At 46.1% G+C, this 14,440-nt stretch overlaps 1 protein-coding gene across 1 annotated transcript in view; it reads right to left on the reverse strand.

Annotated features, from left to right (window-relative positions):
- Positions 1 to 14,440, reverse strand: part of CHD1 (chromodomain helicase DNA binding protein 1) — a 2,212,767-nt gene that overhangs the window by 465,331 nt on the left and 1,732,996 nt on the right. Inside the window, exons 28-29 of the mRNA XM_069625454.1 lie at positions 7,213 to 7,363; positions 6,972 to 7,094 (exon numbers count right to left, since the gene is read on the reverse strand). Of these exons, the coding sequence (XP_069481555.1) occupies positions 6,972 to 7,094; positions 7,213 to 7,363 (274 nt within the window). The remainder of the gene's footprint in view (positions 1 to 6,971; positions 7,095 to 7,212; positions 7,364 to 14,440) is intronic.

The raw sequence follows: 14,440 nt of genomic DNA on the forward strand, positions 1-14,440 counted from the left end.
AAGGGACTTCGCTGCCGCCTTCAAGGTATGCAGCTTCTCCAAAATCTCAACCGCCTTGCTGCTAAACAACCTTGAGCTGTCAAAGGGCATGTTGAGAAGTCTAGCCTGCACGTGTGGTGCAAACCCAAACTTCCTCAACCACACAAATCTGCGTAATACCGTGCTAGCAGCCATGGGTCTGCTGATGCTGTCGGCAGTATCCAAACCTGACTGGAGACATTCTCCCATTGCCTCCTTACCATCTTTAATGATCGCCAGGAAGCAGTCTCTTTCTTCGTCTTCCAGAATGTGATCAGCCACCATTGCAACACAGTCCCACAGGGAAAACGTGCATCTAGATACAGTTTGTGTCACATTAGTATTAGTATAGTCATCCCTGTCAGGGGGGATGGAAGGATAAGCCAATTATCTGGTTGGTTCCATGTCATTTAATCGTGGGATGAAACAATGGGTTTTTCTCCGTTGATATTTCAAAACGAAAACTCATAGTTTTTTAAAAATGTTTTTTTTGGGGGGATCCCCTGCCCCCCAACCCAAACCCCCTTTATTTAACTATCCTGAACACCCACACCCCATCTATATATTTATTTTAACCCCCCTACAAACAACTGAGTTTTCGCGATGTAATATCAACAGAGAAAAACCCATCGTTGTTTCATCCCACGACGTCTGGTTGACCTAACTATATTATATAAGGGTACCTCTAACACTGAAGGTCCTCCAGGTAAGTAACAGAAGAAAACACAAACGTCCTTGGCTGGGAGGTTGGAGAGGTAATTCTAACACACTTTATATATTCACAAATCAATTTTATCACAAAAACAATTACACATGATATTTACTCATAAAAAACAATTATGGTACCCCAGAATGATCAGCAAGTTCATTCCACCATTCATACACATACTCTCTAGATCACATTCAATGCTGAATCTACAATAACCAGGGTTGTCAAATACATAAAACCCTCACAACAGAAAACACAAAATAAGTTACATTATTCACACATAGATTACAAGTGTGTACATCAGTTAAATAGCACACAATCGCTTATTAACAATATCTTGTATGCACGTGTGTGTTTGTCGGTATAAATGGCATATATTATAGCCTTGCGTAGATCCGACCTTCTTCAGGACAGGAGGTGGGGCAAAAGTGTCGCCACACCATACAAAACACAATCCAGTGGAAGATGTCTTCAAAGGAGAATATCTCCAATGTGTACTTGTGGAGGTAGTGCAAATAATGGAATACACCCTAGGTGCTCCAAAGTTTTGACCCAATATCCGCAGAGCTTGTGAGACAGGAGCGTGTAGTGCCAATGTGTCTTGATATCAACATGCCTTAGGTGGCTCTCGCTGTTTATTGTTCGTCTCACTGATATGTACCACTAATTATGTGGGACCATCATTGTTTATGAGTAAATATCATGTGTACCTGTTTTTGTAATCAATTTGATTTGTGAATATATAAAGTGTGTTAGAATTATCGGTTCCATGTGTTAAAGTAGCGGCAAAAATCGCAGTCGACAAAATATTGCAGCAAAAAGGCAGTGGTTTTGCCGCCGCAATCCATGTAAAGGATACGGGGGACACCCCCGTTCCCCATAAATGGTGTAATGGGGTACACCTTTAACGGGTCAAACCACAGCATTTTTGCCACGATTTTCTGTACAGGCAACAGTTTTGCAGGGATTTTATCACTGCATACCGAATTCTCTCTCCAACCCCCCAGCCGAGGTCCATTTGGGTTTTCTTCTGGTTGACGTAGCTGCCTGAACTGGTTCATAGTGAAAATTTCGAAAACAAAAGGCCGAAAAAAAAAATGTCGAATTTTTTTTTCAATGTGTTTTTTTCCAAAATGGGGGGGTTCCCCCCCCCCCCCCAACTCCCCTTTTTTCATTTTTTTTTATTTTACCCCTTTTTTTACTTACCTGACCCCAAAAACATATATAAATAAATAAATAAAAAATTCGATATTTTTTTTTTCGAGATTTTTGTTTCGGGCTTTTTGTCATTCGAGATTTTGTTTGAGATTTTGACTGACCACCGCCTGAACTACCAAGCTTTCAGGAGTGGGATGCTTGGCCAGGTATTCTGGTCACTGCTGGAAGGCCTGTACTTTCTTGCAAAGTTCTTGTTAACTGCAGGCCCTGTTGAGCAAGATTGTATGCAGTACCCTTTGGGTGCACTACAAAACACTGACCTCCTGGCAATAGGAACCCAACCTTTGGTATAAGTCTGTACTACACATGTTGGTAGCGTGTTGAGCAGCCAGGCTCATCTCAAGAGGGGTCAAGGTGAGCAGTAGGGGAGTTACACAAATAAATTAATAATGGTTTAATCAAGGAACCTTGTGTGTAAGAGTGTATTTGAAAACTTGTCACTGTGAATCTCTAACATACAGTTAGAGTAAGCCTTCTTCAGAAGGGGCAATATAATAGTAACACACAAATACACTCCAAAATACACACTCTTAGTTTCTCAAAATCAAAGTAACCTTTTGGGATGGCACACAGACTTCCTACACCCTCGTGTGACTTCAGTAACCAGGACACTGTGGGCATTAATATACCTCTGTTTGCATTTAGAATCAGACTAAGGAGTGGGTCAAAGGAAAAAGGTTATTAGAACAGAACAAGAGATCACACAAATATTCTAAAGCAGGAAAGAACTTTTGGTAACCCCAATGTAAAGTTAGTTAACCCATTTCTGGCAGGAAGACAAAACACAATGTCAGAGGAAAGAAGAGTCATTCAGGGTGCCGGGCTAAATCAAAGTCAATTAGGCAAAAGTCTAGGTGAACTGAAGCACTTCTTGGAGGCGAGTAAAAGTCTTGCACAATGTTTACAAGTCTTTGTAGAAAAGAAGAAATCAAAGCAGGGCCACAAGCTGTTTAGGCGTGTGACAATAAGAAGCTTTCAGCAACTCTACAGTGCAACCACAACAAGTCTCACCAACAGAGAACAAGTGCAGTTGCACGACAAGAGGTAAATTCTCTTAGACTGTACAGTACCTTTAGGTTGAAGAAATGTGCAGCAGATGCCTTCTGTTCCTGTGCAGCTCTGCAGATCCCGGTGTTTCTGGGCCTCAGTCGTGGAGAAAAAAAAAAGGGAAGACTTCTGCACTGCAATGGGACGGTCACTGACCGCAACCAGCAATCTTCAAACAAGTGGCACTCAGTGTTTCAGCTCCTCCAGTCTACCGCAAATAGCAACACAACGGTTCCTGGCTGTCGAGATGGACTTTCCTTGCATCTGGGGTCCAGCACTCTGGTGATTTGGCTCAGGCTCGGTCAGTCCTGCTTCCTGGGAGTCCGAAGGATCTTCCTGGACCTCTTGGCCAGCTTAAAAGCAACGCACACAATCTTGTGTTCCTCTCCCTGGTTATTCGGTTGCAGCAGCAACTGCAGTGGAATTTCAACCATCTTTGAGAGGATGTCAGGGTGGCTTACTTTGGAGTTGATTGGTCCCACCAACTCAAGGGGAGAAGTTGTCCTTGCAGGGCTTCTCTAGTCGAAATGAAATTGGAGATTCCTTCGTCCAGTGGTCAACTCTGCCATGCAAGCCAAAAAGCCTTGCCTTTTATGCAAGTTTCACCCATTCATTCCAGTCTTGCTGTCAAGTCACCCAGCAGGGTGGCAGTCCTTGCCGGACAGCCTGCCAGCCAAACATCTAAGAGTGCATTCCTGTCTCCTAGGAGAATAAGCACAGGGAGTTTCGGGCACCTCCCTCGCTCCCTTCCCCTGCCAGACACCCTGGAGCCAGAGATGGGCTTCACTCCTGAATCCTGCTAAAGGCAAATCGAACAAAGGGACCAAACCTGGTTTGGCGCGCAGAGTAAATGTCAAGAAGGGCCTTTCCACAAAGAAATGGCAAAAAAAGATGTCTGATGCAATTTTGACTAAAATGGCACCTTTGGGTGCTTTACTGCAGCTGCAAACGCAGCCCGCGGTAAATGCACACCACAGTAGTTAAAAGTAAACCACTGCTGCCATCCATTTATCCAATAAAGGGTAACATAAAAATGTTACATGAGAAGCTAGACAAAGGGGATCCAAAGTAACCCCTACAGCAACCCATTGTAAAATAGAGTGTGCTGGGTCTAGAAAGTTACAATGCAAGTGAAGTCAATTTCACTTCACTGCTCTTGGAAACGGTAGTTTATCCAGGAGAAGGTATTTAAACCTTGGGGAATCTAAAAGACTTCCCTGTGCCACTGCACTGAAGGTGCTGTGTGACACAATGTAAAACGATGCAGCCTTTGGAGTTTGTAAGATGCCACAACCAAAAGAAACACAGAGTTCAAAACCACATTAAAATATATGAGTGTGGAAAAAAGGGTCTCACTCTCTCCAGGCAAAAAAATGAAAGTCCTAGAGTTCAGCAAAAGAGCTGGGGGTCTCTAAGGTAGAGAGGAATTAGCACAATTGTAAGAATTCTCCCTAACAGGCCCAGCTTCCCGGGTCTCCCAATTAGCAGTGACTTTCCTCTACAGGGCCATGTGGAATGGTAATATAGGGTCCTTCTGAAGATCCTGGTCCAAGATGGTCATGTCATCCTGTTCGTATGATGGGGAAGGTCTGCTCCACCCCATAAACTTAGAGACTTTACTCATGAGCTTTCTAGAGGATGAATCTGCATGCTCAGAAGGGGTCAGGCTTGCAAAATTCCAGTTCATACGAGGTGTCCAAACCACTAGCTGGCTGCAGATTGTCATACAAGTCTCTCATTCTTGATTCATCAGAAATGAGCTCTTCTGGCACATTGGGGTGCCAAATTGCAGACCAAAAGGAGGGGAACCCTCATGGGAGGGTTAATCCTCTTCATAAATTGCAGACAGACTTAAAATAGTCTTTCTTAGGAAGAGGTCTATAAACCTCGTCTTGTATGGTAAAAGGCTTTGACAAAGTCGAAGTAGTCATTGGAGTCAAAGGCGGTTTAGAAAATAGTGCCTGTTTACCCGGTGTCGACTTCAGTGTCGATAGCTCCGACGGAGCTGGCAAAGTCGTCGAGGTGTTTGACGCTCTGTGCTTTTTTGTCAGAACAAAAATAGGTCCCGGCTCTCGACTCGTCGACACTCTCGATGACTTCTCGTCGGGTCGTAAACTTTCTACGCGATACCGACTTTGAGCACGGCTTCGAACTTTCCTTCGACTTTCCTTTGTCGTCCTTCGGAGAGACCGGGGTATGGCTCATGTGCTTTTCTTTCGAGGGGGGGTTGATGCCACATTCTCGAAAAATTGCAACATCTCCGAACTAAATGCGCCCCACTTTGCCAGGGAATCAGACTTCGTCGGGCAGCTTATTACCTCTGTGGAGGAATCACTCGAGGTAGATGGAGACCTATGACATCTCTTCTTCGCCTTCTTGGCGGAAGACTAAGATTGCAGCAATCAACTCCTCAGTCAGGACCTCTGACTTTTTACGGCAGGAAGAGTGTCTAGAATCAGACTTTTTCTCCCGCTTCGAAGAAGACTTCGATGCGAACATCCCCACCGCCGGTTTACCTCTACGCTCCCTGAGCTTTCTCAGTCATGGCCTGACAGGACCCACAGTCGTCGGTATGGTGCCCGCAGCCCAGACACCATAGGCAGATGTGGTGAGGATCTGTGATGGACGCTGTGATTCCGATTCGCAGTCGTGGCACTTTTCTATACCCGACTTTGGTGTCGAAGGAGTAGATGGAGAAGACTTTTCTCACGAAAAACTGAAGTTCGGAAAAACGGAACTTAAGCCAACGGGCGCTGCACGTGCCATTTATGCTGATGATGTCGTCGACGGAAGGCCCTCTAGGGACATCGATGTAGTGACTCTGCATACATCGCCCTCTGTCAAAAAGAAAATCCCGAAACAGCCAGCGAAGCTGGAGAGATATATTATTATAAGATGAGGAATAAGTGGGACTCCATTCAAAATATATATACAAAACACATGCAATACCAAACGACATTCACATAAATTAGGCAACTTTGTACAGCATATTAATATGTTGATCTCTGTGGCACCACGTAGAGGTATGCCAATCACCACAGTTCATGTATTCCTCCACACCAACTCAAAATCACAGAGAAAAGCATGGAATATATATATATATATATATATATATATATATATATATATATATATATATATATATATATATATATATATATATATATTTTCCAATGTTAAATCCATCCAAGACGCTTTTCAGGGGGGCAGCACTCCACACAAAAATGTTCCAAAAAGTGATCACGGGCAACCAGCAACTAACACTGCTACACCGGTTTTATATTGTAAAACAACCTTTAGTTTTGTTTTTAGCAGTTTAAAAAAATCGATTCTCCCAGTGAGAGTCTCTTGCCAGATGGCACCTTGACACGTTTCGCCACAACCTAGTGGCTTGTTCACAGTGGATATATATATATATGCGCAAAGACACGCACCAGTGCAGCAATGATGCTGCAAAAACACCTGGTGGCTGGCAACACCTTCACTGCATCCAGTCTGCATCTGTAACTATTTCAAAAGACTACGAATGGGTGAGAGGAGGGTGTCGATTAGAAACAGACAAATTCGGACAAAAAGAAAGGCCTTCAGTTAAGAAAACGTTAATGACTTCCAACATCTGGAGTGTAAAAACAGAATTTAAGTAACACATTTGGGATTCTCAAGGGAGCTCTTAAAGTGCAGGTTTCAACACTATAGAACCAGAACAATCATTTTCTCCAGAAACTTCCAAGCAAAACTACAATATTGTTTTTTTGTTTAAGGTGTTTTCCAAATTATGTTCTTTGAATCGGTTGATTCTCATAATATGTGATTAGCATTTTCAAGATTTCGAAAAATAATAAGTATCCTAGAATGTAGGAAGAACATTTTCCTTTTGTAGCATTTGGACAGGCACAATAAGGGTGTGGCAGTATATGGTTAATAGCAGTGTAACAGTGAGTGGTCATGCAAGAAGGCCATCCAGTTGAATTGAACTTACTGATCCAGAAAGTCTTTGTGCTTCTTTCCTGGCTAGGTCTTTATTTAGTAATTTGATGAGGTAGTCTGCCCGCGTTTGCAGCTGCTTCGCCTGGGGTTTCTTATCGGGATCATCTGGCAAAATCTAAGAAAAATGTACAAACTGAAGCATAAAAGGATTTTCTGGAACCCTATATGCATATTTTGACTGCTACAATAAACTGCCCCGTGAATCATTTTATAACATTACATTGTAAGCATACCTTTTGTGTCAAGTTGAGATCTGGATCCATTTTAATCATTTCCCAGCTTCCGTACCCATATTCATAAATGCCTATTAAAAGATTTGAATCATCTTCTTTACACCAGTCGATTTCAAAATGGGCTGCTTTTGTATGACATGGCATTGCATACCTATGAAGAGAAATGCATCAAACTACCTTATACAGATTTGTCAACATCATTAATTCAGACAAACAGTGGCACAAGAATTGCTTCTATCTATTCAAGGGTTGCCCTCAAAGGGTGCAAGAGAATCAATAAATACAATTAAATAGAATTATTTCTACTGCATTATTTTAGCAACATAATGCCACCATGTAGAGAAACCTTAAAAATATCATCAACACGACAGAACAATTATGCAAAAAACAGAAAAACATACTTACGAATCGGTAGCAAAGGACACGTTATGTACCTTATGGCTAAAATAGGTTCTGTTGGACAAAATGTCTCCTGTTCAGATTCATCATATTTGAATTTTCCAGCCTGCGACCTTGAACATTTTGTAACTATGCTGGCATATAGAGATCTATTTTTTACACATATGTTTTTAAGATGATTTGAAACATTTGGTTAATATTATGTTAATGCGGTTAAAATGGCGCTGATTTGAAAGTGCAATTTAGAATTGCTTAGTTTTAAATCTGGCCCTGAGTTCTTCATGATGCGTTCCTCTCGAGTAAGTAGTTTAAGGGCTGGGAAGGTCACGCATCACGTTTTCATAAGGTGCCCTTTTATAACACAGCTGGGGCCTTGTTTTGTTCATGTGCAGCAAGGAGGATTGGGGTGATACCCAAATGGGTTACTGGTAAGGGGAACATATGTGCGTGGGCTTTGGGGGCTGCGCCGGCCCAGGGACGCCTCGGATTACTATGGTTGAAATGTTGGTGTTGGGCTTGCGGGCCAGCACGGCTCCGGGGTTTGATCTGATGTGGTATTAATGGGGGAGGGGCCGCCTAATCCGCATGGTCGCGCCTCCACCAGCATCCATGTCTACACAGGGATTCTGGGTTCATACGTCCACTCCATCCACAGCCTCATTAACAGAAAATAGCCCTGCCCACCCTACTGCACCAAGTGCACACAGACACATACACAGATCGAGTTAACGGCTATGGTAAACGTGTACTGCAAATACGATTAAACTAAATAAGGTTTCTGGAAAGGGGGTAGATGCACATGTCTCTTGGAAGGGGCCTGGTGCTGCTTATTTAAACCTCCTGCAAGAAGCACTCAGATGCTCTTATATGCCGCCGCTTAATGCACCCTGCAACTCAGATGTTCACCGGATAGCCCAGCGAGTAGAGCGCTCTGTTTGACATCTGTGCAAAGCCTGCTGACACAGGTTTGAATCCCAGCAGGACCAAACTCAGCCTTTCATCCTTCCGAGGTCGATAAATGAGCATCACACACCGTGGGTAATAATAAGCAGCGCTCAAATACCTGAGGATTCGTAGTGCTATATAAATGCTAAATTATTATTATTACATACTTGCCCCTTGAACAGTTCTCTGAAGCAATGTTCCCTCTAATAATTTTTCTCCAAGTGCGGAACTGGGTGCCTTTCCTGCGCACTTTATTTTCCATGTGTGCAACTGACTAACGAGGTAAGCCACTTTGTGAGAATGCGCAGTTAGTGAGTTACCATCTCCGAAGAGAGTTTGGAAAGGAATTTACCCTTCCCAACCACTGCAATTCTTTACAAATCTGTGTACAAGCTGCAATTTACAGCTCTTTTTCCAAACATAGGTTGAAAAAACAAATATTGTATGACAATGCATTACTTACTGTAAAAGCATTTCTGATGGTTGTATCTGCTGGTTGTATCTGCTACTGGTCGCCTTTATGCGGAGCTCCTAGAGAGACATTGCAAAATAGTTTCTTCGACCTTTGGTCATTTGTCATTAATATCAATAACGTAGATCCCTCCCTCGACACAGAGCTGTTTCTCCGCCGAGCAAGATCTTCGACGGAAGGACGAGCGGAGGGGATCCTTCGGCGCTGCCGAACACGTGGCCTGGCCTCGCCGGCCATACACAGTAGGGAGAGTGGGGTTTTGTGGTCTCTCTTCTCTTTAAGAATGCCTTTCTCTTTCCCCTCCCTCTCTTTCGAGTTTGTAGTCACACTTCTTGCCCTCAGCTATGGAGAGGACGCCATTTAGGTTTTGCCCGCTTTGCAAGGTTAAATATACCTGGAAGGATAAGCACAACCGTTGCTTACCCCTCGATCCCCAGGAGGACGGCTGTGCGGCCTGTAAATTACTAAAGCCCAAAACTCTAAAAGACCGCAGGGTCAAAAGGTGGGCGGCCTACGCCATGTCTAGGCCTGACTCCTCGCCCGCTGCCGCCGAGTGTGACGAGGACAGTGACTACACGGCCCCCGTAACGGAGGCTGTAGACCTCTCAAAGGAGCGTTCACGCTCCTCGTCGTCCGTCCCCGGCCCCGACAAGCCCGGCTCACGCCCAGTTTATGGGGATGAACACCCCAGCGACAAGGACGCACACGGAAAAACACCAAAGCACATACCCCCCGGCACGCATTCGTCGAAGACGAAGGCAGCCATAGCGCCAACAGGGAAGCCGGGCCCACCGGCGTCTTCCGCCGACCGTAAGTGTCGTCAGCCCTCCCTGCCACCGCCTCCGCGACAGGCGACTGGGCATTCCAAAAATAAGGGCGCTAACACCAAAACCTCCGGCGACGCGCATCGTAAGAGTGCTCACGTTGCCAGCAAGGACTCGACGAGCAAGGACTCGACGAGCAAAGGCTCGACGTTACATAGCGCGACGGCGACCGATCCCTCGGAAGAGAGAATGATCGCCGAAAGCCTCGCGCGCATAGCATCCAAGGACGGCCAGAGACGTCGAAAACCGCGCACAAGGCCAAAGATAAGCCGAAAGCGCCGGAAAACAGATCAGGCCAGTTCCCGACGCCGACGAAAGGCCCTAGCCAGCAAGAAGGCTACTAAGAAGGCGAAGGCTTACTTTCTTCAACGTTATGGGACAGAACCAGACAACTACAGGAGGAAGAAACTCCTTTTTCATTCCCAGACCGTCCTGGCCGACCTCAGTGGACCTTTGAAAGGTTCCAGACCTGTATGGATAAACTAGACAGGTTCATGTCCATCCCAGAAGACAGGGCACCCAAGAGACCAAGGGAGGCACCCCTGGAGAGTCCAAGGGCTAAATACCAGATGTTTTTTTAACCCCATAGAGGAGGACATATACTCTTACAATCTCACTGAGGAAGACACCTTCTTCTAGGAGGAAGATGAGTTCACCTATGTTGAAGACCAACAAGAAGAGGAAGGTTTTCACGAGGACACTAACCTAGGTGAGGAGGGATTCCAGGAGGACACAGGCGAGGGCGACCCAAATCCCTGGCAGTCACCAGCTAGGTCGACAGACACAGGCAGTAGCAGTATAGTCATCAGGTCTACTGAAACTACACCAGTCAGGAACCCTTCGCCTGTTGATGATCAACCCACCTTCAATGCACTGCTGAAGAAGGCAGCAGCACATTTTGAAATTGAAACTAGGGAGGTCACCCCAGACACCGATTTTGTGGAGAGGATTATCAAGGAAAAACCCCCCACTAGCCAAATTATCCCCATCCTCGCCTCAGTTAAGAGACGCAGTACCCCTTCTCTTTCCACTCCTGCATTGGTGAGCGGGGTCATCCGAGGATTGAGAAACTGTTCTCTCCCTCTCAATCAGACCCATTATATATTAGGGGTCACTCAATCCCGGACTCCCTGGTCGTGACCAACACCAGGAAAAGGGCAGGAGTCCCACTATCTACCAGCGAGGCACCCCCAGATAAAGAGGGGAAGAAGCTGTATGCCCTAGCCAAGAGAATCACCACCTCTGCAGCATTCTCTACCAGAATTGCCAATAATAATACCCTATTGGCAAGCTACGCTGATGCTCAATGGGCAAAGCTCAAACAGGACATTGAAGAAGTTGCCGAACCCCTAAGGACTTGTTTGCTGGCTACAGTTAACGAGGGCTCTCTGGTCAACCAAAGCATCGTCAAGAATACCCTCGATGCAGCAGACACGGCTGGCCGCACTTTGGTACAAGGAATTTTGCTGAAGCGTCACGTCTGGCTTCGCAATTCCGGATTTAAGGCAGAAACACAAGCGTCCCTTATTAATAAGCCCATAGAGGAGTCCAACCTCTTTGGGAGAGCAGAGTATGACGCGCTGGAGAACGCGAAGAAAGAATTTGACACAAAGACCTTAGACCAAATTTCAAAACCCCCTAACAGGCAGGGATTTGGTAATAAGCGCTTTTCTCGTGGACAACGCCAGCAACAAAACCAACAACAGTATTCTGCCAGCAACTACCAAGGTAATAGTGGCCAGTACAATCAGAGGGTCAACGCCGTGGCAAAGGGAGAGGCCGGGGTTCCACCCCCAGAGGCTCCCAAGCCACCAACACCAAGTGATGCGAAGATTCGCGTCCCCTCCCATGCAACGCCGGTCGGGGGCCGGTTAACATCCTTTCTTCCAGCATGGGAGGGAATAACATCAGACCGCTGGGTACTTTCCACCGTAGCCCGTGGCTACTGTATAGAGTTCAACAGTTCCCCAACATACAGACCCCCGAGGGGACGCTGCATGACACCAGAACACCTCACCATCCTTCTCCAAGAAGTGGACCAACTGCTGGAAAAAGGAGCCATAGAGGTCATGCCTCTATCTCAGGTAACGGAAGGTATTTATTCAGTGTACTTCCTTGTACCCAAAAAGGATCTAACCATGCACCCTGTATTAGATCTGCGCCCAGCAAACAAGTTTGTCAAACCCCAAAAGTTTCGTATGGTGACCTTACAGGAAGTGATCCCACTGCTATCACAGGGAGATTACATGACAACACTGGACATGAAAGATGCATACTTTCATATTTTAATGTTGCCAGCGCACAGAAAATACCTCAGGTTTATGATAGAGGGCAAACACTACCAGTTCAGAGTGCTACCCTTCGGCATAGCATCTGCACCAAGGGTATTTACGAAAGTACTGGCAGTGGCAGCGGCCCATCTGCGCAGAATATCCATCCCAGTATACCCTTAACTCGACGACTGGCTCATAACAGGGGATTCTTACGAGACATGCTTCTCAAACACCCAAAAGACTGTAGACCTTTTGTTCCAACTGGGCTTCTCCATCAACGAGAAGAAGTCCAGCTTAGACCCCAGTCAAGTCAAACAATTCCTAGGGGCTCTAATTCGAACAAAGGACGGCCTTGTCTTCCCCTCCAACGAGAGGGTCCAAAACATGCCGTTTCAGATCCCCCAATATGTGGCAGGTCGAGAGGTGACGGTGCGCAAAGCGATGCGCTTGCTAGGAATGATGGCGTTGTGTATTTATTTGGTACTTCACGCGCGCCTGCGCATGCGCCCAATGCAAGAGTGGCTCAACAGCCAGTGGTGTCAGGCCAGCGGACAATGGGACGATCTAGTGGTGGTCTCGCAGGCCTTGGTTCTCTCGCTACGGTGGTGGACAAAGGAAAACCTGATAATAGGGAAACCCTTTGCCACACCCGCGGTGGAGGCCACTAACCACGGACACATCCCTCACAGGATGGGGGGGCTCACCTATCCCATCAGACTGCTCATGGAGTGTGGACTCCGAGCGTAGCATCCAAGCACATAAACCTACTGGAGCTACTGGCGGTGTTCAAAGCACTAAAAGCCTTCCAAGAACACCTACAAGGGAAGACAGTGATGGTCCTTACAGACAGCACCACAGCCATGTACTACATGAACAAGCAGGGGGGCACCCACTCTCCAGGACTGTCCAAGCTATCCCAGAATATATGGAAGTGGGCTCTCAGACACAACATGTTCCTACTGTCACAACACGTACCAGGGGAACTCAATCTGCTAGCAGACGAACTCAGCAGAGACTTCCCCCTGCCTGAAGAGTACGAATGGCGATTGCACGAAGACATCGTCTTAGACGTCTTCACGCAATGGGGATTCCCCGAAATAGACCTGTTCGCAACTCTGGAGAACTCACAATGCCAAAGTTATGCCTCCAGGTACCCCTAGAACCAGTCCAAGGGGAACGGTCTGTCGATTCAATGGTCAGGGAAATGTATTTACGCCTCCCCCCCCCCCCCCGACTGCCCTTCTCAACAAAGTTGTGCACAAGATGCACCAGGAACAAGTTACCATGATACTAGTGGCCCCGATGTGGGCCCGGCAGCCATGGTTCGCTCACTTGATGGAGATGTCCCTATCTCCCCCAGTGAAACTTCCCTGCCCGTACAACATGCTGTCACAGGACAAGGGCAAGACACTGCATCCATGCCCTCAGACCACGAACTTAGCAGCCTGGCTCCTGAGATCATAGAATTTGGACATCTACAACTCCCGCAGAGATGTATGGACATCCTCAGGGAAGCCAGAAAACCTAATACTCGCCACTGCTATTCTAGCAAGTGGAGAAGATTTGTCATCTGGTATAGAGGAAAGAGCATCAACCCGGTTGACTGCTCTCCCACACATATTGTTCTGTACTTGACCCATTTATTGGATTCAGGTCTAGTGTTCAATTCCATTTAAGTCCACCTGGCGGCACTTTCTGCATACACCACTTCCCAACTTAGTGTCGTGGTGGAAGATCCCAGTTATCAAGGCCTTCATGGAGGGGGTAAAGAGAATACACCCTCTGATAGCTAACCCAGCTCCCGGATGGGACTTAAATGTGGTACTTTCCAGACTCATGGGCTCTCCATTTGAACCCATGCACAAGGCAACTCTTAAGGACCTCACTCTTAAGACTGCTTTCCTAATGGCGATCACCTCCATTAGGAGAGTAAGTGAACTACAGGCTCTTTCTGTTCTAGACCCCTTCGTAACAGTTCACAAAGATAAGGTGGTTCTACGCACACCCAAGGTTTGCACCAAAATTAATCTCGAAATTCCATGTAAACCAGTCAATAGAACTACCAACGTTCTTTCAAAACCCTTCCAACTTGGGAGAAAAAAGTCTGCATACACTGGATGTACGCAGAGCTGTCATGTTCTACATGGAAAGAGCCAGGCCACTGAGAAAGACTAATCAGTTCTTTGTCTCGGTGGCAGCAGGAAGAGAAGGAGATGCAGTCTCAAAGTCCACTATATCTAGATGGATTGTTCAATGCATCACTCTCTGCTACACTCTTGCTAAGAGAGAACTACCCTTCAAGCCAAGAGCACATT

The sequence above is a fragment of the Ambystoma mexicanum genome, chromosome 6p (genome assembly GCF_040938575.1).
Source record: "Ambystoma mexicanum isolate Mex_15411 chromosome 6p, UKY_AmexF1_1, whole genome shotgun sequence".
Taxonomy (NCBI): Eukaryota; Metazoa; Chordata; class Amphibia; order Caudata; family Ambystomatidae; genus Ambystoma; species Ambystoma mexicanum.